Source organism: Procambarus clarkii, chromosome 47, assembly GCF_040958095.1.
Source record: "Procambarus clarkii isolate CNS0578487 chromosome 47, FALCON_Pclarkii_2.0, whole genome shotgun sequence".
Taxonomy (NCBI): domain Eukaryota; kingdom Metazoa; phylum Arthropoda; class Malacostraca; order Decapoda; family Cambaridae; genus Procambarus; species Procambarus clarkii.
The window spans coordinates 23,197,783-23,221,091 of NC_091196.1; the positions used below are offsets into that span (position 1 = coordinate 23,197,783).

The 23,309-nt window shown below is 44.1% G+C and overlaps 1 protein-coding gene across 2 annotated transcripts in view; it reads left to right on the forward strand.

Annotated features, from left to right (window-relative positions):
- The first annotated feature begins 2,427 nt into the window (after window positions 1-2,427).
- Window positions 2,428-23,309, forward strand: part of LOC138349752 (uncharacterized) — a 38,446-nt gene continuing 17,564 nt past the window's right edge. The window contains exons 1-2 of one of the 2 annotated variants that reach the window (XM_069302129.1): window positions 2,428-2,559; window positions 17,147-18,783. In XM_069302129.1, coding sequence (XP_069158230.1) covers window positions 17,397-18,783 — 1,387 coding nt within the window. In that variant the 5' untranslated portion in view covers window positions 2,428-2,559; window positions 17,147-17,396. Of the gene's footprint in view, window positions 2,560-2,672; window positions 2,828-17,146; window positions 18,784-23,309 lie in introns of those variants that run through there. The other variant, XM_069302130.1, reaches the window with a different exon arrangement.

The following is a 23,309-nucleotide window of genomic DNA, read 5'->3' on the forward strand; positions in this document are numbered from 1 at the left end:
CGATCGACTTGAGAATGTCGATCAACATGATTGGTCAACATGATAGAAAATGTCAACACTCTGGAGAAATGCCCGACAGACCACTGGAACATTATCTAAGACAGTGCAGAGTTACCCCCAAACAGAGCGTCGCATTTGACGTATACTCCACATTTGACGTATGCTAGAAAATGGTAGCGACTCGCGATATATTGACTTACTGTCCCGTTTTCTATTGTGGTTTCTTTTTTTTCTGTTTGGGTAGGTTAGGATAAGTCACTTTAGTACGACAGTGTCTTGACGTTGAGAAACCTTAGGAGGACGGGCTGCATCATCTGTATTTATTATTAGTAATTATTAATTAGGATCAGGAATATGTAATAAGCAAGTTAGACCTGAGAGAAGAACTTTTGCATTTTTTTTAATACCGAAATTTATTACTAAAGAAAACGAATATTTAGCTGCGTAAAGTATGCTTTTTATAATTCAATTCACTGTGTCAAGGTAACAGGCAGTCAGCATATACATACAGTACATGTTAGGCTTATATTGAAGTCCTTCCCCCCCAGGATCGAATTTCTGACCCTCCCCAGGATGCAACCCCCATTAGAGTTGCCTAACTGCCCGAAACGATATACGTGTTAGTGGCATTGCAAGAAATATCATTATTATGTAATCTCAAACCCATTGTACCTTATTGTAAATAATTTATTATTATAACTCTCGGGTGCCTATTTTCTCATAGGTGAAAAAAGACAATAGGTGAAAGAAACGTGCCCAACCATTTGTATCCAACCTGGGAATCGAACCCCGCGATTTCCCATGGGAATTAGTCTCTGTGGCGTAGTGGTAAAGCACTTGCCTGGTTCTTCGCGAGCTCTTTGGCCTGCGTTCGTATCCTGGCCGGGGAGGATTGACTGGGCGCCAACCTTTAACTGTAGCCTCTGTTTACCCAACAATAAAATGGGTACCTGGTTGTTAAACGATTTGGCGGGTAGTATTCCGGTGAAAAATTAGGATTAAGGACTTGCCCGAAACCCTATCCGTATTTCGCTTCTAGTTCATACACGGCATTTAAATGTTGAGTGTGCGGGTTGTGACCTAAAACCATAAGCAACAACTACTATTATCTTTTGAAAAATCAACGTAGAAAACTATGGCATCATTAACAAAGACCCCGAACTCCAATGTGTAATAATATATTGTTAATACATACAAGTTACAGTGTGAGGGCTGTTATTAGCTGTCAATGTAATTATAAGGTGTGCAGATTGATGCCAATTAGGGATGTAAATATTTCCCCTGAGGTCTGTTGAAATCTTTTGTGCCCTCTGTAATCTCTTGCGCTCCCGCTCACAGGATGAGTATGGGTGTATAATAAACTACCGCTCATAGGATGAGTATGTGACGCACAATAAACTACCGCTCACAGGATGTGTTTCATTTTTGCATTGCTATACTGAGTTACTGATAAAGATAGCTGTCAGTTTTTGAGTATCTTGTTTTGATAAGCTTAGTACCCAAATCCATGATCCTCAAGGCTCTTACCTCAGGTATCAAGGACTCTGAAGCAATGGGATAAAATTGTATTAATTCAGTTCTCCATACCAACGGATCTTGGATTTCCTGTGGGTGGTAGTGCTACTTGCATACCCAACATCGAGGTTTGTGTAGGTATCAATCAAGGTTTATTTGCACGTGTTTTTCCACACATACTGCCCACCGCTCTTGCAGGAGATTACTGTAAGAGAGTTTGTGACCATTATTAAGTCGATTTCACACAATCGACTTGATAATGGTCCAGGGCGGACCGAAACGTCGTCTTCTCTTCAATTTTTGGTGCATGGTTTGGTCAAAATTTTTTGTCACGTTATTGTTGTGACTTTTCATCTGCATGAGATTATTTACTTCCCAATTCCTTAGCTAGCGAGAACGACCCGGATTTGAACTCTGGGACGATTGCGTAACATTAAATTCCCTTATTCCTTACTGTTTACCCACCATAGTAATGGGGAACTGGATGTAAATCGATTGGTGGATTGATAGGCTACTTGTGTTAAAATGTCTAAATTTGATTTGTTACTATAGCATAGCAATTAAATAATTTGGATATGCTACAAACCATTTTGCGGCCTCTTTACTCTTCTTCTTCGTGGGTTCCTGACCCTCACCTTAGATCCACTCTGCTTATCTTACAAAAACATAGCCTAATAACGTTTTATTTTATTCTGCCTAAAAACTCCCTTTCCACCCCCCTGTCCCATCCCAAATCCTAATCCTGACCCCTTCCAAGTGCTGTATAATCGCAATAGCTTGGCGTTTTCCCCTAAAAGTTCCTTATCTTATGTCTTTTTCTTTTTTTGACGGACGAAATTTAAGAAAGTTGGGCTGTATATTGTGAGAGAGAGCAGGGCTGAAGAGAGCTGGTGTAGCGAGTGGCCAGTGTTGCTTCAGCCTCAGGTCGGGCCTGACGCCTCCACGCTCTCTGCAGGCCGGCCAACCACCATTGATTTCCTTCGTGTATAACAACTATGGCTAAATTTGACAATGTTCTTAAGAGAAGCGGCGTGGTAATTAGTTGTGAGTAACAGGACTGAAAGTGTGAGAATAATTATGCAAAGTCACGCAGTAATCTTAGCCGATTAACTACACTTTGTTATTTCTCCATCTGTTGGAGATGAGAACATTGAAATATTTAGAAATTGTCATGGCTTAATAAACAAAATGATTAATTATACAATTTAAAAAAAATTAAATAAACTTTTTAAATGAAATTAAAAACTTTAAGAAATACTTAGCAAATCCTAAAAAAATTGTGGATTCGGCTATATAACGTATATTTTTTTATGTAAGTAACACAAAGTTCACAAAAAGTGTAAAGTGCCTCACAGAACAGTAGGTGAGTTGTGAGGAATCTTAAGTATCTGCCTCTCTCCTGTGCTCCACGACACTGCCTCTCTCCTGTGCTCCACGACACTGCCTCTCTCCTGTGCTCCACGACACTGCCTCTCTCCTGTGCTCCACGACACTGCCTCTCTCCTGTGCTCCACGACACTGCCTCTCTCCTGTGCTCCACGACACTGCCTCTCTCCTGTGCTCCACGACACTGCCTCTCTCCTGTGCTCCACGACACTGCCTCTCCTGTGCTCCACGACACTGCCTCTCTCCTGTGCTCCACAACACTGTCTCTCTCCTGTGCTCCACGACACTGCCTCTCTCCTGTGCTCCACGACACTACCTCTCTCCTGTGCTCCACGACACTGCCTCTCTCCTGTGCTCCACGACACTGCCTCTCTCCTGTGATCCACGACACTACCTCTCTCCTGTGCTCCACGACACTGCCTCTCTCCTGTGCTCCACGACACTGCCTCTCTCCTGTGATCCACGACACTGCCTCTCTCCTGTGCTCCACGACACTGCCTCTCTCCTGTGCTCCACGACACTGCCTCTCTCCTGTGCTCCACGACACTGCCTCTCTCCTGTGCTCCACGACACTGCCTCTCTCCTGTGCTCCACAACACTGCCTCTCTCCTGTGCTCCACGACACTGCCTCTCTCCTGTGCTCCACGACACTGCCTCTCTCCTGTGTGAGTCAAGCTTGGCAACAAGTTAGTACTGTACTCCACTTCTGCTTCAAGTGAGTTTGGGTTTTGATAAAATAAGGTAGTTAGCGAGGGTTTATTTAGCTTCATAAGTTTTACTTATATTCTGAGTTTTTCTAATTCAGCGACACTGCAATAACATTTGCCATATACTTTAATTTGCATAGATTTTGAAATTGACTATAGATTTTTCTTGTAGTATATGTGCCTTAATTAAATTTTTGTATGCAATGCAGTTACCCCCGCGTATAATTAAGCAGAAGTAGTTAAGTAGTTTGCCAGATAGTTTATGTTGTAAGCAGGCCACAAATAGTACGTGTCATGTTAGAAATACTGTAGTTAAATATCATAAAGTTGTCAACGCAACTGCAAAAATTCTCCATCGCAAAAACTCTTCACCAAAATCTGGCCCCAACATTAAGCATCATTCAACCATCCCCAAACACGCCCATCACTCCGTAACTCATCACTATTCACTTTGGCATATGCTTTATCAAAGTCCACGAAGGCCAAGTGCCCCACGGTGCAACATATAACTCCCGTCCATCATGGTACAATATTTGATCCCCACAGTATCTTTCACCACGACCTCTATTGTGTTCATCACTGACCATTATCTCCGTTCCTCTTCGTTCTTTCCTATAACTCTCCTGCCATGCACACTCCTCACCGCATTCATCAACAAACACTTTTCCTCTATCATATCCACTATTTATATTTCTCTGACACACACACGCGTCCCTAGAATGCAGCCCGGTGCAGCTGTCTAACTCTCAGGTGCCTATTTACTGCTAGGTAACAGAGGCATGCGAGGTTAACAGGGTAACAGAGGTTAGGTGAACAGAGGCATGCTGATTTATATGTCTCGCCACTGTGCGTGTGTATATGAGAAAGAGTGAGAGAGAGAAAAATACCTAGGGTCGATGTGTGATCAGCCCGTCCTCCTAAGGATTCCCACTGTCAAGAAAACGGTCAATTTAAAGTGTCCTCTCCTAATCTACCAAAGGGCCCAAAACAGAAAACGGGACAGTACGTCAGTTTCGCGAGCCGCTTCCATTTCCAGTAGTATAAAAATTGTTGGCCTCGTGTAACGCATACGAGCGAAAAGCGACGTTCTTTGTAGAAGGACAGGTTGGTGTGAAGGGGGGGGGGGAGGCAAGTGAAAAAGAACATGGGACGCGTAAGAAAGGATCGTGGTCTTGGCTGGTAAGAAAGACAGGGTAAGGGTGGGACGGAGATGGGTGGGGGCGGCGGGTTGTTGCCATTTGATGTCAGGATTTCTTTTATAAATGACCTGACGGTGGAAAATGCTTGAATATTTGAGTGAGAGGGGAAAGGGGTGAGGGAAGAGCACGAATGAAGCCAGGACACGGGGGAGGGAGTCCCAAGCCCCCAAATCCCATCCCTGCAGCAACGCCACCTGCCCTCCTCGCTCGATAGCTTATGGTTATCAAACGTTGAAGATAGCAACGTTCCACTTGAGGGAGGCTTCATGTAGGTGAGGAAACGAAGACTAAAGTGACAGGAAGAGGAGTCAGGATTTGAATTGAAGTTGGAATGAGTGATAAAATTAAATGGGAAAAATAAATAGGAAAAAATAATTAGAAGGATGATTGGGGGGATCTTTTGCAGACGATGTGACTCATCGTCTGCAAAAGACTGAAGATATGGCTGAAGATGTGATGACCAAACCCTCACATTAGAAAATGGAGAAATGACGACGTTTCGGTCCATCCTGGACCATTATCAACTCCACGACTTGATACTGGTCCAAGACGGACTGAAACGTCGTCGTTTCTCCATATTCTGATGTGCGGTTTGTCATCAGGGATCTTTTGCTTGGGGTAAACATTAAACAGGTAAAGTGCAAACTTTACAATGCATTTTTGAAATATAGGTCACTATTGCTGCGTCCTTGACCCAGAACAGTTGCATAGGGGCGGCCTGCAATAGAAGCCACACTGCCCTGGTACACGAGCTTCATATAAATTACAGACTATTTCTTTATGTTACATATTTACATGGTTGATTTTTTTACTAACTAGCTTTCATTTTTCTGTAAATTTACAAATGCTTTCTTTCGTCAAACATCAACATGTGAGGAAACAGACTATAATTCGATGCAAAATCAAATGATTAACAAAAATGATTGATAACAAAATGATTACAGGAGCATAATGACTAAACTGGCAGTATATAACAACTAGCAGCATCAGAAGCAGCCACCGGGGCAACAATATTAATAGTCATTTAGAGAGTTTGACAAACTAGTTACGGAGCAGAACAGCTATAAAAGCTGTCAGCAATTCAGTTTCATATTAGGTTATCAATATATAACGAAGCCTCATCATATACAGTAGTAAATAGAGATTGATAAGTATTGATTGTTAAAAGTTTGTCTGGCAGCATATCGCGAGTAAATCAAATTGTCGTTTAGGAACTTCTAAGGTTCGCATTCTTAATCTTAAGTACTCTTAGAATACTTAACATGCTCCTGTAGGATCCACTGGGAAGAAGTTTTGTGCTACGCAGAAACACGAACACGGCTTTTGAGTTTTTAATTACTATAAATTATTATCGTACTAGTAACACAACCTTACTTATACTTTCTAAGTATGAACATAAATTCCTTAAAGTTTTAATGCACTCACACGTTAATAAATGATAGCTTTTCAGGTTCACCTTCAAAGGTACTTTCTGTTCTCATATTAACATTCTGAATGATATATCTAGATTAGAAACGCTTGAATATTCTGTGGCTTTGAGCTGTATAGCTATTCTAGCTAAGTTATCTTAGATAATTACTCGCATGCTTCCTGTATGGTACACGGGAGAGTGACTACGGAATCCTACTGGAAAGACAATACCACCACTAAACCAGTATGACTATAATAATAATTATACTCATACTGGGGGCAGGAAGCCTGTATATATTTGTACAATGGGTTTGTATCAAGGCCCTCCAGGGTCTAGCTACTGACCTTTCCCAAGTTGCCTAACTGACCCTTCCCCCACAACAGTTGCCAAACTCCAGGGTATCTGCAGTATTTACTGCTAGGTGAACAGGGGCATTTGGTGAAAGGAAACGTGCACAGCCATTTCTGTCCCACTAGAAAATCGAATCCGGGTTCCCCGATTCAAGTGACAGGTAAAAGCGAGTTCCTTTTAGATTATTCAATATTTGTCAACTGGGTTAACTTGGAACACGCTGAAGGAAAATGTAACTCAAGACAAAACTCGTGTGAATGCTTGATGATGGTGGTGACAGGATGGACGTCAAACTTATTGACCTCCATCTTGTCATTATTTGTTTGTGTTATTAACACAAGCAAAAGCAGGAGAACTTGAAACCATTTGGACACGGTCTCAGCACACAAGTCACCAGCAATAGACACTGAGGCAGCTCTCCAGGATCTGCCAGAAGGCTAGGGACACGGGAGGAGAATCAAGAAGCCCATGTATCCAAGCGAATAGTCTTTAGCTTAGCGAATAGTCTAAGGTCCAGAATCTGGCCGGTGTAGCTACTGACAGGGAAACCTGCGAATGATATCGAAACGTTATACACGTAAAATGTACTACACCACAAGGGAGAATATGAGCAATGCTATTAACCCCGACCAAAAATGTTACTATCAAGCGTGTGGTGGGCTGGACCTGTCCCCTTGGCCGCCCCAGTCAGACTTGTAACGTGCGACTGCAGAGAAACTAGAACACAATGCACATAACTTTCTTTCCCCGAGGCCAAAATCATTACTATTCTGAGAGATTCCACGTCTCCGGAGAGTATCACACGTTTTCTGTAGGTCAGAGGAAATTTTAGTATTGCGTTGGTTTGAGGCAAATATCGCCCGCATTGAAAACTAAGCAGAGGCTACCGCCAGAGGCTACAAATAATGGTAACGACGGTCAACATTTTGTACAGCAGAAATGATTTTTCGATCCAAAGGTAATCAATCGGGACCCTTAAGTAGAGAAAATTGGATTATCAGTACAAATTTGTCTGGACTCATCGATACAGCAAGACCCAAACTCCTGCCACCTTTGTAGACAAAATATTGAAGTTCTTGCGAGGCATAGATCAAGTGTAACATTTGGGGTTTACGGCTTATGCTCGGTGGTGATATGGAAAATGGGTTTACTGAGAATTATATAAACTATAAATAAATGTTATATTTTCCCTTTTAAATTGATGTAAATATGATCATTATATTGTATATTACTTAATAAAGAAAAAAAGCCTTCGTTTACCAGAATGAAAGAAGAACTGAAACAGTTTCAGAAGAACTGAAACTCCACATCATATTAGACACTCATGCTTCAACACGACGTTACAGATTAAAGTCATGAGATACCCTATATCTCTAGCATTGTCCAGAGACAAATTATTGTGTGCCCTCAATTCTCTTATGATTGGAACTAACCATTTCACTCTTTGTTTGATGAATAGTTAAGTAAAAATGTCTACAATCTCATTAAACTGAACATATCTTTTAAGTGTAATCTACCTGTCACTGATGTCCCTCATGCACATCCGTCACTAAGAAAAATGATGATAATCGCTTGTTTCAAAAAGCTGTCGCACGAAACATTTGCCTCCTCTATCGAAGTCTGCTGTCTCACGTGCACTGCGTCTACACCGACGGCTCAGTCCAATCGTCAACAGGAAGAACTGCAGCTGCCTCTAGGTATTATAGAAACTATAATTTGTACCTGGTTGATCAGTCATAAGATCAGTCACAATATTGCTCCAAACATTTAGATCTGACTGGAGAAAAATAACACTACAAAGGCCTGAAAGCACCAGTGTAAAAATATATTATTTGTATAGATATGAAGCCTATGTATATAGGCGGCACGAAACGTCCACCAGACAGTGTGACATAGCGGCTGCCAGGATCAGGCTGGGCTACCGTCACCTGTGGCAGGTGACTACACGGGACGAATCTCTCAACCCTGAGCATTCCAGGTGTAAACTCTGTGAGCAAGTACCAGCTCATGATCTCACACACTACATAATTGAGTGCCCAGCCATTGCCCCCTTCTGCCCTGCCGGTATAGGGTACCTGGAGCTTTGTAATGGCTTTATTCACCCTCGTGTTCTAGAGGATATCTTCATACTGCACCCAAAGTGTGCAAGCGCAGACTACAGATGACATGGCCCTGTGTGACTAACCGTCCTGCCAAGTGGGGATGTCTTAGCATTTTATAGTTACCTCTTGACAGACGCTGTGTCATCCTTCACATAGTCTGGAATAGCTGCAAGTGCCCATGTACACAATATGGTAATACTAATATATACTCGTTTTCCAGTGGCTGTTTGATGATACTGGCGGGAAGCACACGCTGCATTCTTAGTCCCTGTCCTACATTCCCAGTTCCTGCACAGCTCGTGAAGCTCCGCATCTTGTAAAGCCTGATTGCGTTCCTTTCATGTAACTAACATTATAACCAATCTTGAATACTAAAGTTTCCAAACAAACTGTGATGAAAGGAGGAGAGAACATACAGATACAAGCGGGAGCCTCGCAAGACGTACCAAGTGACTAGTTGCATTCCTTGCTCCATCTCTGCGGGGAGTTGAATATCACTGTACTGGTATATTGGCATGAGTGCTCAAGTTATTATCTAATATTGGTCAAATTTGACTTTTGGGGATCTTACTGAGGAATACGCGGCTTATTTAGATTCGGATCAAATTGCTCTGCATTCGTGTTATTTTTAGCGTAAATGTAAACAATGAGGTGTGTCGTGGGTGTTGCACTTAGAATGAGACTTGTGTCACATGACAATGGTCGAACTCTTCAACACCATCTCGGTCGTTCTTAACCAGAGACTTCATCAATCTCATTACCCGTACCTGATGCCGTAGACATCATTTAAAACCAGTGTCGTTTGAGCCCTACTAGCATGACGTCAGAGAGTAAGGGGTGTCAAGAGGCACTGATCAAGAATAAGGTATATGACATCACCAATATTAGTGTGTCCCGCACTTATCATACAGTGTTGTTCTATCTGAACGTCCGCACGAATTTTTTTATTAGTCAAGAGATTCATTCAATATTGCTGGGATTACTGGAGACATGCGACCATATACGTTGCGTACAAAGATGGTGGAAACGTGAATTTCTAAATGAGGCTTCGGAACAACAGTGGCGGGAGGACAACGACGATGTCGGGTTACAAGAATTTAAGTGATCACCAAAAAATGTTTTTAAGGCTAGTGAGGCTGTAGCCATCGCGGGGCTTCAGTACACTGAAGAACATCTCATTTATCGAGTTAACGTTTGTGAGTGATTTCGAAGGAAGATAGACAGGATGGACATTGCCACGAGTGTTTAGACTTGATGAGGCTGCCGTCAGGCTCAGTGGTGCTGGGAACCAACACATCTGCGCCTACTGGTCCCCCTCAGACGCCATAACATTCATGTGGAAAAGCAGAAAATTAGCCAAGACGTAATGTGTCACGGTGTCTCCCCCAGGGCTATTGTGCAGCCATTTGTATTTGACTGACTAGCACTGGGTGCCTGAACGCTGCAGTCATTCATTGTATATCTGTCATTCATCAAGTGTATGGAGTGGAAGAGATTGACACAATATTTCCATAGCTACGACAGCACTTACCTGCATCACCATTTCCAAGACTGGAGACGAGGGTTTGTGGGAATGCGCTCTCACCACAGCTCGCCGGAGCGTCCACCTGTGGGGTAGGTAGCCTGGAGAATGTTGCTTGCAGTAGCAACCTGCTACACTCCAAAATCTTTGGCTTGATATTAATGTGTCAATTGTGAAGCCCCAACAGAAGCCTTCACGCTAAATTGATTCTTTTGTGATTTGTCGCTATAGATCGACAGCGACTAGCTTTGAACATTTTGAACATCTGTCGTAGCGAACCATGTTGATGGTGCTGTACTACCAACAACAGTGCCCCATACAACAGCATCACAACTATATCCCAAACAGCGTTACCTACAACACCACCACCATAACTGCACCTCCAGCAACAGCACCACCAACAACACTTATCAGCCAGAGCAGAGTCTACACCACCATAACCAACAGCATCAGCAACAACATCAGCAGCATGATAAGAGGCATCCGGCCAACAGGTGTGACAGTGGGAGAAGATGACGTCACATTGTCAACAATAATCAGCTGTTTCCTCCGCGTCCTCTCCAGTCCCATTCACGTAACCTCATCATAAATACAAATCAAATTAGGCCAACGTCTTCAGAACTTGATACAATTATCTCCTGGAGAACATTTTTTGAGAGTAAAATTGTACTCTATATTGGCCAAAAAGGTTTAGAAAAGGTTGCTGATGATATTGAGTATAGGTGGTGATGGTGGCAATGACTACAGGTGGAGATGGTGAGTACATGTGGTGACGGTGACAGTGAGCACAGGTGGTAGCGCTGATAGTGAACACAGATGGTAGAGTTAATAATAGGTGGCGGTGGTGACACCTCAGTGCGCGGTGAGAATGATCACGTGTAAACCGAGAGGAAAATCACCATTTCACGTGTGTGTGTCAGGCGACGTTGCTAAGTAAACAACAGCTGGTGGTCATGGGGACGCGAGGTTGGCACTGGTGCCACGCTGGCTGGCACCACAACGCTGGTGGTGCTAGCCAGGAATTACGAAATATCACAATTGATATTTCGTAATTCCTTATTCCACCAAATGATAGAAAATAGCTAATATTCCCCCTCAAAGGTTGCTACTGTGGCCAGGACCAGACCTTGCAGTATGGTAATTACGACTGGGAGGTCACTGGAGACCTTCACATACTGGTATTACTAATGGCTCTCCAAGGCGGTTTGACCAAGTTCCATCCTGTCTTTGCCTTGGGACAGCAGGGACGCCAAGGAGCATTGCCACAGGTGGGAGCGGTCAAGGCGGATCAAGCTCTCTCTTGGTAGGAACAGCGTCTAGTGGAACCCATCGGTACCGGGAAGGTGTTCATACTACACATCATACCTTATGAAGCAATTTGTCACAACTGGAGGTAAGGAGTCGGCAGACTTCAAGTACCTTCAAGACTGCTTCTCTAAAGTGCCTGAGACAAAGGTCAAAGTCGGTGTCTTCGTCGAAACACAGATAAAGAAGATCCTGGAGTACAAGGAATTCCCCCCAAGAAGATCACTAGGAAGGAGCCAGCGACTTGGGGCAGGTTTGTCGCGGTGATTCAGGGCTTCCTGGGCAACCACAACGTCGGAAACTACTCAATAGCTCGGGTGATAGTCCCTCGGCCTCACTCTCGTGGGGTTCACGGTTCGAGTCTTCTACGGCCCAGGGGAATGGAATGTTTATTTCCGCGGAAATGTGGATGGCATTTTATGTTATTTTTAGTTTTAAACGCTGTGTTTATATGTACCTTGTGTGTGTGTGTGTGTGTGTGTGTGTGTGTGTGTGTGTGTGTGTGTGTGTGTGTGTGTGTGTGTGTGTGTGTGTGTGTGTGTGTGTGAGTGTGAGAGAGAGAAAGCCCGACAGTAGGATACTAGCCACTTTAGTACACGGATAAAGATTCAATGAAATCGGGGCACGTAGCCTTCTGTTCAAGAGGACTAGAAGGGAGTATTGAAGTCATTTCTTCCTCGCTAAGCGCAGGTGAGAGCCCCGATGATCACAGGGATAGCTGCACAACCAGGTGTCCCAGGTAGACACCTGCCGCTCTACCTCCCGCTCTCTGGGGGACAGAAGGTAGCCCAGTGAGTCCCCAGAGGTGCTGCGAGGTCCCTGTGTTTCAGGGGCCAGATTCACGAAGCAATTACGCCAGCACTTACGAACCTGAACATCTTTTCTCAATCTTTGGCGGCTTTGTTTACAATTACTAAACAGTTAATGAGCTCCGAAGCACCAGGAGGCTGTTTATAACAATAACAACAGTTGATTGGGAAGTTTTCATGCTTGTAAACTGTTTAATAAATGTAAACAAAGGCGTCAAATATTGTCGAAAGATGGACACGTTCGTAAGTACTTGCGTAACTGCTTCGTGAACCCTGGTCTCAAAAGCAAAGATTATGCGGAATAATAGCCATTATCTATACTTTTTAGGCAAGAGCAATTAGCAAACAACACTTACTACCTCAGGAACATAAATTGTGTTGCATTATGGGTAATCTGTCTGTGTTAATCTGTCTGATAATTAATATGCCTGCCTGGAAATCTGACAGCATGTCTATCTGTTAATCTGCAAATTTGTCTGTATGCTAATATATCAGCCGGCTAATCTGCCTGTCAACTAATCTACCTGTCTATTAATCTGCCTGTGGACTAATGTATGTGTGTGTGTGTGTGTGTGTGTGTGTGTGTGTGTGTGTGTGTGTGTGTGTGTGTGTGTGTGTGTGTGTGTGTGTGTGTGTGTGTGTGTGTGTGTGTGTGTGTGCACTCAGGGAGTGGACTGGGGGACACTAGTCCACCTTCCACCACTATAATATACCTGTAGTAAAAGACACGCAATGATGGAGGTGTGACCTTCCCTCCCCGGGGGTGAGGGAGCCAGTCCTGCTCATGTTAACCACTCCATCACTTCCCTCCACCTTGCTTACTCCACTTTACACCTTGAGCAATGCACCTTCCACCTTCCTTACTGCACCTTACACCTTGTGCGATGCACCTTGCAACTTTGAATACATTTAGTAGTGTTCAGGCTTACACGACATTATCCAGTTTTTAATACAGTTTTGCTGGAAGCTCCTAACACACTATTTTCTTCAACTGAATGTAAATAGCTTTTTTAATCGCATTAAAAATGTTTCAACAGCCATCCACACACTACTGCCTTTTCCAGAGTATGAAACTTGATCCACAACACAACACTATTCAGTGTCGGGTAATGTGGCTTCCAGTGTTGTGATATGTAAGTTATCGAGGTCCCCCCAAGATGCTGGAGGAGGGGGGGTGGTGCCTATTTTACTGCTGGGTGACCAGAAGAATCAGGCAAAAATGTGCCCAACCGCTTCTATACTGCGTGGGGATTGATCTCTGATCCCTCAAGTGTGAACCCCTCTGACGTAGATCACTTATGATATATGTGAGCGTGTCCTGTAGTTACATGACGGCCACTATAGATGACGGCCTAGACGCGGACAGGAAGCCGGTGGCTTGTCAAAGGCACCCCCCCCCCATTTTTATTGATCACGAGACAATACCTATTTTTAATTAAGATTTGTAAATTACATGAAAGCTCAATAAAATGAGGGACATTTTTCAAAATATTTTCAGGAATTGGTAGTGTTATGGGGGGATGGCTTGATTGTTTCAAGCGTAGGTTAGACGTGTATATTAATGAGTTCGGGTGGATATAAATAGGAAGGGAAAGGGGGGGTGGGGGAAGGGAACTATCAGGATAAGGCGCCAAGCCATTACAATTATATAGCACTTGGAAGAGGTCAGGATAAGGATTTGGGATGGGACGGGGGAAGGGAGGCGGAGAAAGAAGGTACCTAACTAATGGGCCAGAATACGCCTGGGATATAGACGTATCTGGCAGCTTTCTCAAAACCCAAATGTCGAGTACACAATGTGTCAACTTTGTGAAAGAGAAAACATGCACTCTCTTGAACATTATATTGTAGAATGTCCCATACTGACTGACTTTCGCCCTCCTGGGCTAAGGTATGCTGAACTCTGTAGTTACTATATGAGTACTGGAACACTTGATGATATATTGGACTTGTATCCAAAATTGACCATGTAATGTATCAATCATACAATGTATGTATGTGATGTAACTATATAACCTGAGCTTGTAAAAGCACCTTCATCACCTTCAGTGATTAAGTGCTTAATTGCACACTAGTTTCTTTATCAGCTACCTCACCCTGTCAGGGTAAATGAGACAAATGTATGTGAATGCATGTATGTGTGTATATATGTATGTGTATGTGTGTGTGTGTATGTATATGTATGGGTATAAAGCATATATGGAAGCTGATCAGAATTACATTTCACCTTTGTGAATGTACATTAATGACACTATGTAAAAGACACATCTAATACTTTATGTAGGGCGTACGTAAATCTGTGTATCTTTGTATTTACGTATGTAGGTTAGCTTAGCATTTTAAAAGCACCGAATCACCTTCTGTGGTTGAGTGTTCAATAAACCCTTGAACTGTATGTTTAACACTTCTCTAACCCTGTCCATGGAGGACAGAAGAAAATGTATATATGCTGGTTAGCATTGTAAATGTGTGGCCACGTCTGTGGTAGAAAATAATAAAAAAAAAAAAAAAAAAAAAAAAAAAAAATGGGACGGTCGGGAATTGAACGCCGACCTGCATGAAGCGAGACCGTCGCTCTACCGTCCAGCCCAAGTGGTTGAATATAATAACCCAACCCAATATGCTCGGGTATGAGGCATGATTGTTAGGTGGTGGTGGCGTTATCTGTGGTGTGGTGAGGGCGGGTGCGGGGGGGGGGGGGGGGCGCACGCCACAGTCCGCCCCTGCACGCTAATTGTCATGCAAGGTGAAACACCAGGTCGTGTGAGGCACTCAAGTACGCTCGACTCCACTCTGTTGACAACATGCAAGTACATGTCAGTGTATTTACATATAGCGTCATTCAGCTGCATATATTATCCGTTTTCAAACTATTATAAGAATAAATACAATTCAAACTGGTTCTCGAAAAACGTTACGACCAGGGGCCAGATTCACGAAGCAGTTACGCAAGCACTTACGAACGTGTACATCTTTCCTCAATCTTTGGCGGCTTTGGTTACATTTATTAAACAGTTTACAAGCATGAAAACTTCCCATTCAACTGTTGGTGTTGTTATAAACAGCCTCCTGGTGCTTCGGAGCTCATTAACTGTTTAATAATTGGAAACAAAGCCGCCAAAGACTGAGCAAAGATGTACAGGTTCGTAAGTGTTTGCGTAAGTGCTTTCGTGAATCTGGCCCCAGAGCAGTCCAATCAGGAGCGTTCATTACGTCAGCATAGCACGTCCCACCAATCAGTGGCGGCATTATGGCTTTAAGTGGTGCAGGAGGAGTAGCGGTGACACGTTATCATCACTCGTCTCTTCTACTACTGTATTAGTGACATTGTATGGAGAACATTTCTCACCCTTCTTGAGCTTATCTTGAGATGATTTCGGGGCTTTAGTGTCCCCGCGGCCCGGTCTTCGACCAGGCCTCCACCCCCAGGAAGCAGCCCGTGACAGCTGACTAACACCCAGGTACCTATTTTACTGCTAGGTTACCATGGCATAGGGTGAAAGTAACTCTGCCCATTGTTTCTCGCCGGCGCCCGGCATCGAACACAGGACTACAGGATCATAAGTCCAGTGTGCTGTCCGCTCGGCCGACCGGCTCCCTTGATATCCTAACGCAACTTTCTCCTTCTTAATCATACTTCTTATCTCAGTACCGCTGGGGTTGTGTACTTGATGCTTTCGTTAGTCATCATTTCTGTGCTTTTCTTGAGCACCTGGGGCCATATTCACGAAGCAGTTACACAACCCGCCAAACATACACCGAAACTACGACGTTGGTACAACGTTCGAACAAGTTTTAACACCTAACCAGTTATAACAACCAATATATCAGGTTGTAACAACGTTCTAATACGTCATAAACACGTTAAGCCAAGATGTAACAACTTTGTTACAACTTGTAAGAAGCGGAAAATAAGAGACAATTTCGGTTTGTGTTTCCAGGGAAGTACTTACGAACCTGCACATCTTTTCTCAGTCTTTGGCGGCTGTGTTTACAATTATTAAACAGTTAATGAGCTCCAAAGCATCAGGAGGCAGTTTGTAACAATAACAACAGTTGATTGGGAAGTTTTCATGCTTGTAAACTGTTTAATAAATGTAACCAAAGTCGTCAAAGATTGAGGAAAGATGTACACGTTCGTAAGTACTTGTGTAACTGCTTCGTGAATCTGGCCCGAGGCTCTTTAACTTACGCCAGACCTTGTGCAACCCGTGTCAATGATCCAGCAACATTCAGGGCTGCGACACCTTTATTCTCTCCATTTCGTTGTCGCGTATACAAACAGTTTTATTATGCTGTTATCTCCTAAACCAAATTGCTTGTCCCAGATAAATAATTCACGTCAAAGATGTTTTCCTAGTCTCTCAACAAATATATATTTTTTGTCAAATATATTTCCAATTAAGAGCAGGTTGGGTTAGGTTGGATAGATAAGTTTTTCATATAAATTGGCAAACCATTTTATTAGGAAGTAATGTGTCCGCAGGGAAGGGGGGTTATCTTGAGGTTATCCTGAGACGATTTCGGGGCTTAGCGTCCCCGCGGCCCGGTCCTTGACCAGGCCTTCTTTTTGTTACACATCCCCGGGAAGCAGCCCGTAGCAGCTATCTAACTCCCAGGTACCTATTTGCTGCTAGGTGAACAGGACCAGCAGAATGAAAGAAACTCTGCCCATTTGTTTCCGCCTCCACCGGGGATCGAACCCGGAACCTCAGGACTACGAATCCCGAGCGTTGTCCACTCAGCTATCAGGCCCCTACTCGGCTGTCAGGGGGCTACTAGTGAACGCAAAAATAATTCCTGTATCTTTAATTACATTTATTCTATCTTTGTTTTCAGAGGCCCATCGGCGAGGAGCTCGAAGTCGGACGGAGGCGGACACGAACTCACAATCTTCACCAAGAACAATCCATCACAACATTTAGTAGTTAATTGTGGTACGTTCTTTAGCACCACCTGCACTGTCGACAGCCATTCAGTTCCTTGCCTTGATGCAGAACTGAAGAATCGATTTTAAAAAGGCAGGCGGAGCGTTGTTGGTTAAGTGGAGGAAAGTCAAAGGAATTCTCAGAATGAAAAGACAAGGTAGATGGGCAAGAAAGAGTTCGAGGCGGAAGAGGCTAGCGTAAACAGCTTTCAGCGAAATCTCAGCGTAGAAAAGGCCCTCAACCGGAACAACAGGAGCGCTGCGGAAAGTGATGGCGGCCATCCATCAGGAAGTAAGGGCGGCCATCCATCAAGTAGTGATGACAACCATCCAACAGGAAGTGATCACAGCCGTCCAACAGGAAGTGATGGCGGCCATCAAATAGGAAGTAATGGCGGCCATCCACCAGGAAGTGACGGCAGCCATCCACCAGCAAGTGATGGCAGTCATCCACCAGCAAGTGATGGCAGTCATCCACCAGCAAGTGATGGCAGCCATCTACCAGGGAGTAATGGCAGCCATCCAACTGAAAGTAATGGCAGCCATCCAACTGAAAGTAATGGCAGCCATTCAACTGGAAGTAATGGCAGCCATCCAACTGAAAGTAATGGCAGCCATCCAACTGGAAGTAATGGCGGCCATCCACCAGCAAGTGATGGCAGCCATTTAATAAGAAGTAATGGCGACCTTCCATTAGAAAGGGAGGGTGGCCGTTCATCAGGAAGTGATAAAAGTCATCCATTTTTCATAGAAGTGAAGGAGAGTGAACGGGGCGTCCGCTGTGACCGCAAATCCAACGCGTTCAAAGATCAGGCAAAGCATTTCTTTCGCCCATGGGCAGCAGCGTCCGAGCCAGGGCTGCAGAAGGCAAAAACGTCGCGTCCCAAAGGGCGCGGGTTCTCCTTGTGTAATTTCCGTTGGTCAGGCCGGGAAGATAAGGAAAGGAACTTACGTAAGGTCGATGTTCTGCCACTAGACAAGGCATCAACCCTCACTGGTATTGAAAAAAATGAGAACTGCATGACCCACCTAACCAACTTCACACTTTTCCAGGCAATCAACAACCCCACCATCAGGAGCCACGAGCCCACGGCCAGCCTCCGAGCGCTAAGTACGGCACCTCAGCTGCTGTCTCAAGACCTGGACGCTGAACACGGCCTTCAGGACCTCTCACCCATCTATTGCATCCTCAACAACCGGGATAAGGGTGTTGGGAACTTTAACTCCGTCTCCTACGAAATCAAGGACCTCAGTGTGCCCAGCGAACACCATAAATCCCGCCAGGATCATCTGTCGCGTCCTGGCACACAGGAGAAGATTATTAAGCATCACTGGTTACGTCCACTCACACAGCACAGACGATATCCTGAAGATAGCAAAACCATCTTCGTCGCGACCACACGTCTCCCCAACATCCTCCCGCCATTAGCAGTAAATGAGAACACGAAAGCTGTCGCCTTCGATGTTCTCAGTCTGGACCTTGAATCCTGGATGTCCCACCTGCCGTCGCCACTAAAGGACATCCCAATCAACCACCTCTTTATACCAGGTGAGTCGTGGGTGCTGTTGGGGGGGGGGGACGTTGACGAGTGAGACCAAGTGCTGATGAATCTCAGGTGAGTGAGCGAAGTGCTGACGAAAACCAGGTGAGTAATGATGGCAGTATTGACCCATCTGGCGACGGGGGTGAGGTAGTGTGGTATAAAGATTTAAAAACAAAGCAAACAATACACTTGGCTAATTTATTTAAAATTCCTCTTCAAATCACTTTCGCACGAAGTGGCGTAAGAACCGGCGCCTTGGACCCTCCGAGTCACAACTTTTACCATACCCGCCAAAACCCATTCAAAATTCAAAATGTTTATTCAGGTAAAAATACATACATAGAAGATGAGTTACAAACATAATGGATTTATATATAGAGCTAGTACATACAACAACCTAAAGCCACGAATACGCACAGCGTTTCGGGTAAATTCTTAAAAATGTTCCTTAGTGTCTGTGAACACTTCCCGGCGGCTGAACTAAGCAATAGTAGATGTAAAGGTCGCTTTCGCGTTCAGTATTCTAGCCTCTTGGAGTCTATGAGGCTAGTTGAACCTTTATAATGTTTGAACTATTGCTTATAACACATTTCACACCGATATTTTACATTTGACCACCATAATAAGTTGTAATCGTTTCTTTTTTAATAATTTGTATATTAAGAAAGATTAAATCTCAATACATTACATTCCAAAAGGTTTTCAAAACAGTAATCTGCCTCAGTAGCACTGAACCCCCATGCTGGCCGAGCACAAGTAAGTCACGAGGTACGGGAAGAACCCATGCTGGCCGAGCACCAGCACGTCACAAGGTACGGGAAGAACCCATGTTGGCCGAGCACCAGCACGTCACGAGGTACGGGAAGAAAGCTTCTTCACCGAACACTGAACGAAATCTATTTAACTATACCGGAGGCTGAGAAGGTGTTGACAGTGCCGGCGTGAGAGCGCGCGAATTTGTCCACCACCAGCCCAAGATTAACGCCTCTAGTTCACCTGTTGACCGCCTGGAGGCAGAGACGCCGACTCCAGCTCCCAGCTGACGCTCTCTTCAACACTTTATCAGTAAAAACATTTAACACATTTTATGATTAACACAATTATTTATCTATTTTTCATTGCGTTATCATTTTTGGCAAAGTATAACAGTGTTATTGAAATTTATTTGAATTGATTAACGTTCGCAATTTTGGTAATTTGGTGTTCGGAAAGTGTTATGATTTTGATAATGTTATTAATGCTATACAAGGTCAACCCGACCTTAAATTCCTCCAGCTTGTCGCGAAGGGGGCGAGTGGGGGGTAGGGGTGGGTGTGGGGTGGGGTTGTGAATATGTGAGGAGGGAGAGGCCGGGACACGTCCGTCTCATGACTGATGCTCCAGGAGGTGGCGGGTGTGAGGTGGCGGGTGCTGCAGGAGGCCAGGAGGGCGACGTGGTGACAAGGGCGGCTCCTGATTAACTTGGTAAGGGAGTGTGCCGGGCTGTGGTCTGGTGCGGCGCCGTCACCGCCATCCCTCATGCAGAACCTTCTCTCTGGCCGCTTGTATGGCGTGTGTGTGTGCTACATTCGAATAACACATGTTTCGTTTGTTAGGTAATCCAAACCATAGAGGAAGACACGGACACACGCACGCATGTACGCACAAACACACATACGCGCGCGCGCACACACACTCACACACAAAAGAGTAAATGCTCGATTCTGCAGGCCCAAATAGACGAGTACAAATAGGTAAGTACACTCACAGATACATGTGGAGCACATCAACACAGACGAGGACCACACCAACACTACACGAGACATAATAACTAGAGACACACACGAATGGTTGGGAAAACTCTAGTGCTCAGTGACCAAGTTCACATCTTAGGCAGGAAATATAGCTCTTCTGTGAACAAGAAGAGCCACGTGTTGAACCCAACGAGGAAGGCAAGCAAGAAACTTTCAGTCCCAAGAAGCATTTCAGACTTTCTTGAGAGTTCGGGGGTTGAAGAACCTTCCATGAAGGACAAGTTCGGTACCATCTTGAGTACGCACCGCTCTCCTGGATGGCCTGCGTTCCTTAATATATCAGAGTTACGTATAAAGTAGAGAACCAGGAGAAGACTCATCTCTAGCTTGACCCGTTATGGTTTGATTGGCTTGTACATCAGAGCCTTCAACGCCGGAGACCTTTTGACGGCTTTACTGTTATGTAGAAGGCCAGTGTTCTTAGGGTTCCTCCTCCCCTACTGGACCAACTTTGTAGACACCCAGAAGTTGGAGACCACAACAGAAGACGCTCAGTCATCAACACCCTCCACCAGTGACCATTGATCCTAGGCCCACTTGCATCTGCAACACCTTCACTCACCAGGTAAATACACGTGAACTTTAGTCAGCACACACTTGGCTCTGGCGCATGCCTTAACCTGATCATTGCTCAGCATTAACTTTTATTCTTAATGGACGCTAATAATAAGTTTATCAAATAAATGACCTTCTCGGGTCAGTCTTCAGACGAGTTGATGTCTGACTACCAACTCAGCTTGTAACTTCACTAGGAACATCAGCACCTCTCCTAATGAGTCCTGGGGCTAGATTCACGCAAGCACTTACGCAAACATTTACGAACCTGTACATCTTTTCTCAATCTTTGGAGACTTTGTTTCCAATTATTAAACAGTTAACGAGCTCCGAAGCACCAGGAGGCTGTTTATAACAATAACAACAGTTGAATGGGAAGTTTTCATGCTTGTAAATGGTTTATTAAATGTAATCAAAGCCGTCAAAGATTGAGGAAAGATGTACACGTTCGTAAGTGCTTTCGTGAATCTGACCCCTGGGCTTGGTATATACCTGTATGTGTGCTACAAACTGAATCAATGTATAAATTGTAGTGTGGGTGAGGTGCGAGCGAGGGTCTCCAAGCGACGGGTGTGTTTACAGTGATCAGGGTACTGCTGTATGTGGCGGTACAGTGCCGCGCCTCGACGGCCTCCAGCACCCAAGACAATAAATACAGGCAGTTGTCAATACAGCCACTATGCTCCCATCCGTCACGGCACCTCTGGCCCGCCCCCACCACCACTACCGCCGCTTCTCCATTACAAATGGATAATACTGAGGTGAGGGGGATATTATTCTCACGAGATCTGTCATGTGGAAAAATATTCCTCGTCTCGCCTTCCATTAGTCTACAGAGCGACGCTGGGTAGGCCTAGCAATGTCTTCTCCAGCTTACTCTTCCACTGACCACACTGTCTCTCTTCCCTTATATTGTCTATCTCCTCCATTCTCTCTTTTTACGGGCTATTCATGCCTGTGCCACTTATTGGGTAGCTTAATCTTTATCCATCAATCATTCTTTTTCCATTACACGACATGATAACAGTCCAGGAGAGACAGAAACGTCGTCGTTTCTCCACTTTCTGACGTGTGGTTTGGTCACCGTATCTTCAGCCCCGACGGTGACCAGTCGTCCGGCCCCCGTCACAGTCCCCCCCCACACCACCACCAAGGTCATGTCAGTGAGTCAAGGTTCAGGTCCCTAATATATTTATTGTGAGGAAATGTTCACTAAATATAAATGCTGCCATCCCTGACATATACAAATTGTTATTTATTATTGTATATATATATATATATATATATATATATATATATATATATATATATATATATATATATATATATATATATATATATATATATATATATATATATGTCGTACCTAATAGCCAGAACGCACTTCTCAGCCTACTATTCAAGGCCCGATTTGCCTAATAAGCCAAGTTTTCATGAATTAATATATTTACTATAATTTTTTTCTTATGAAATGATAAAGCAACCCTTTTCTCTATGTATGAGGTCAATTTTTTTTTATTGAAGTTAAAATTAACGTAGATATATGACCGAACCTAACCAACCCTACCTAACCTAACCTATATTTATAGGTAAGGTTAGGTTAGGTAGCCAAAAAAAGCTAGGTTAGGTTAGGTTAGGTAGGTTAGGTAGACGAAAAAACATTAATTCATGAAAACTTGGCTTATTAGGCAAATCGGGCCTTGAATAGTAGGCTGAGAAGTGCGTTCTGGCTATTAGGTACGACATATATATATATATATATATATATATATATATATATATATATATATATATATATATATATATATATATATATATATATATATATATATTGTTGTATTCACTCGCCTCTGACACGCGGTGAACAAGTTCTTTACAAATTGTTATAGAACTTTCAGTTACCTCTAACAACTTGTAAACGACAGTTGGGGCTCACTCCACACACACCTAGCACACCTCCACACACCCCCTACCACACCCTCACACACCTTACCATACTCCCACACACCCTAGCACACCCTACGACACCCCTCACACACCGTAGCACACCCCCACACACAACACCCCCACACACAACACCCCCACACACCACACCCCCACACACCACACCCCCACACACCCACACCCCCACACCACCACACCGTGACGCGGGCCGCCACGCCACAGCTCCACAGCAACAACCT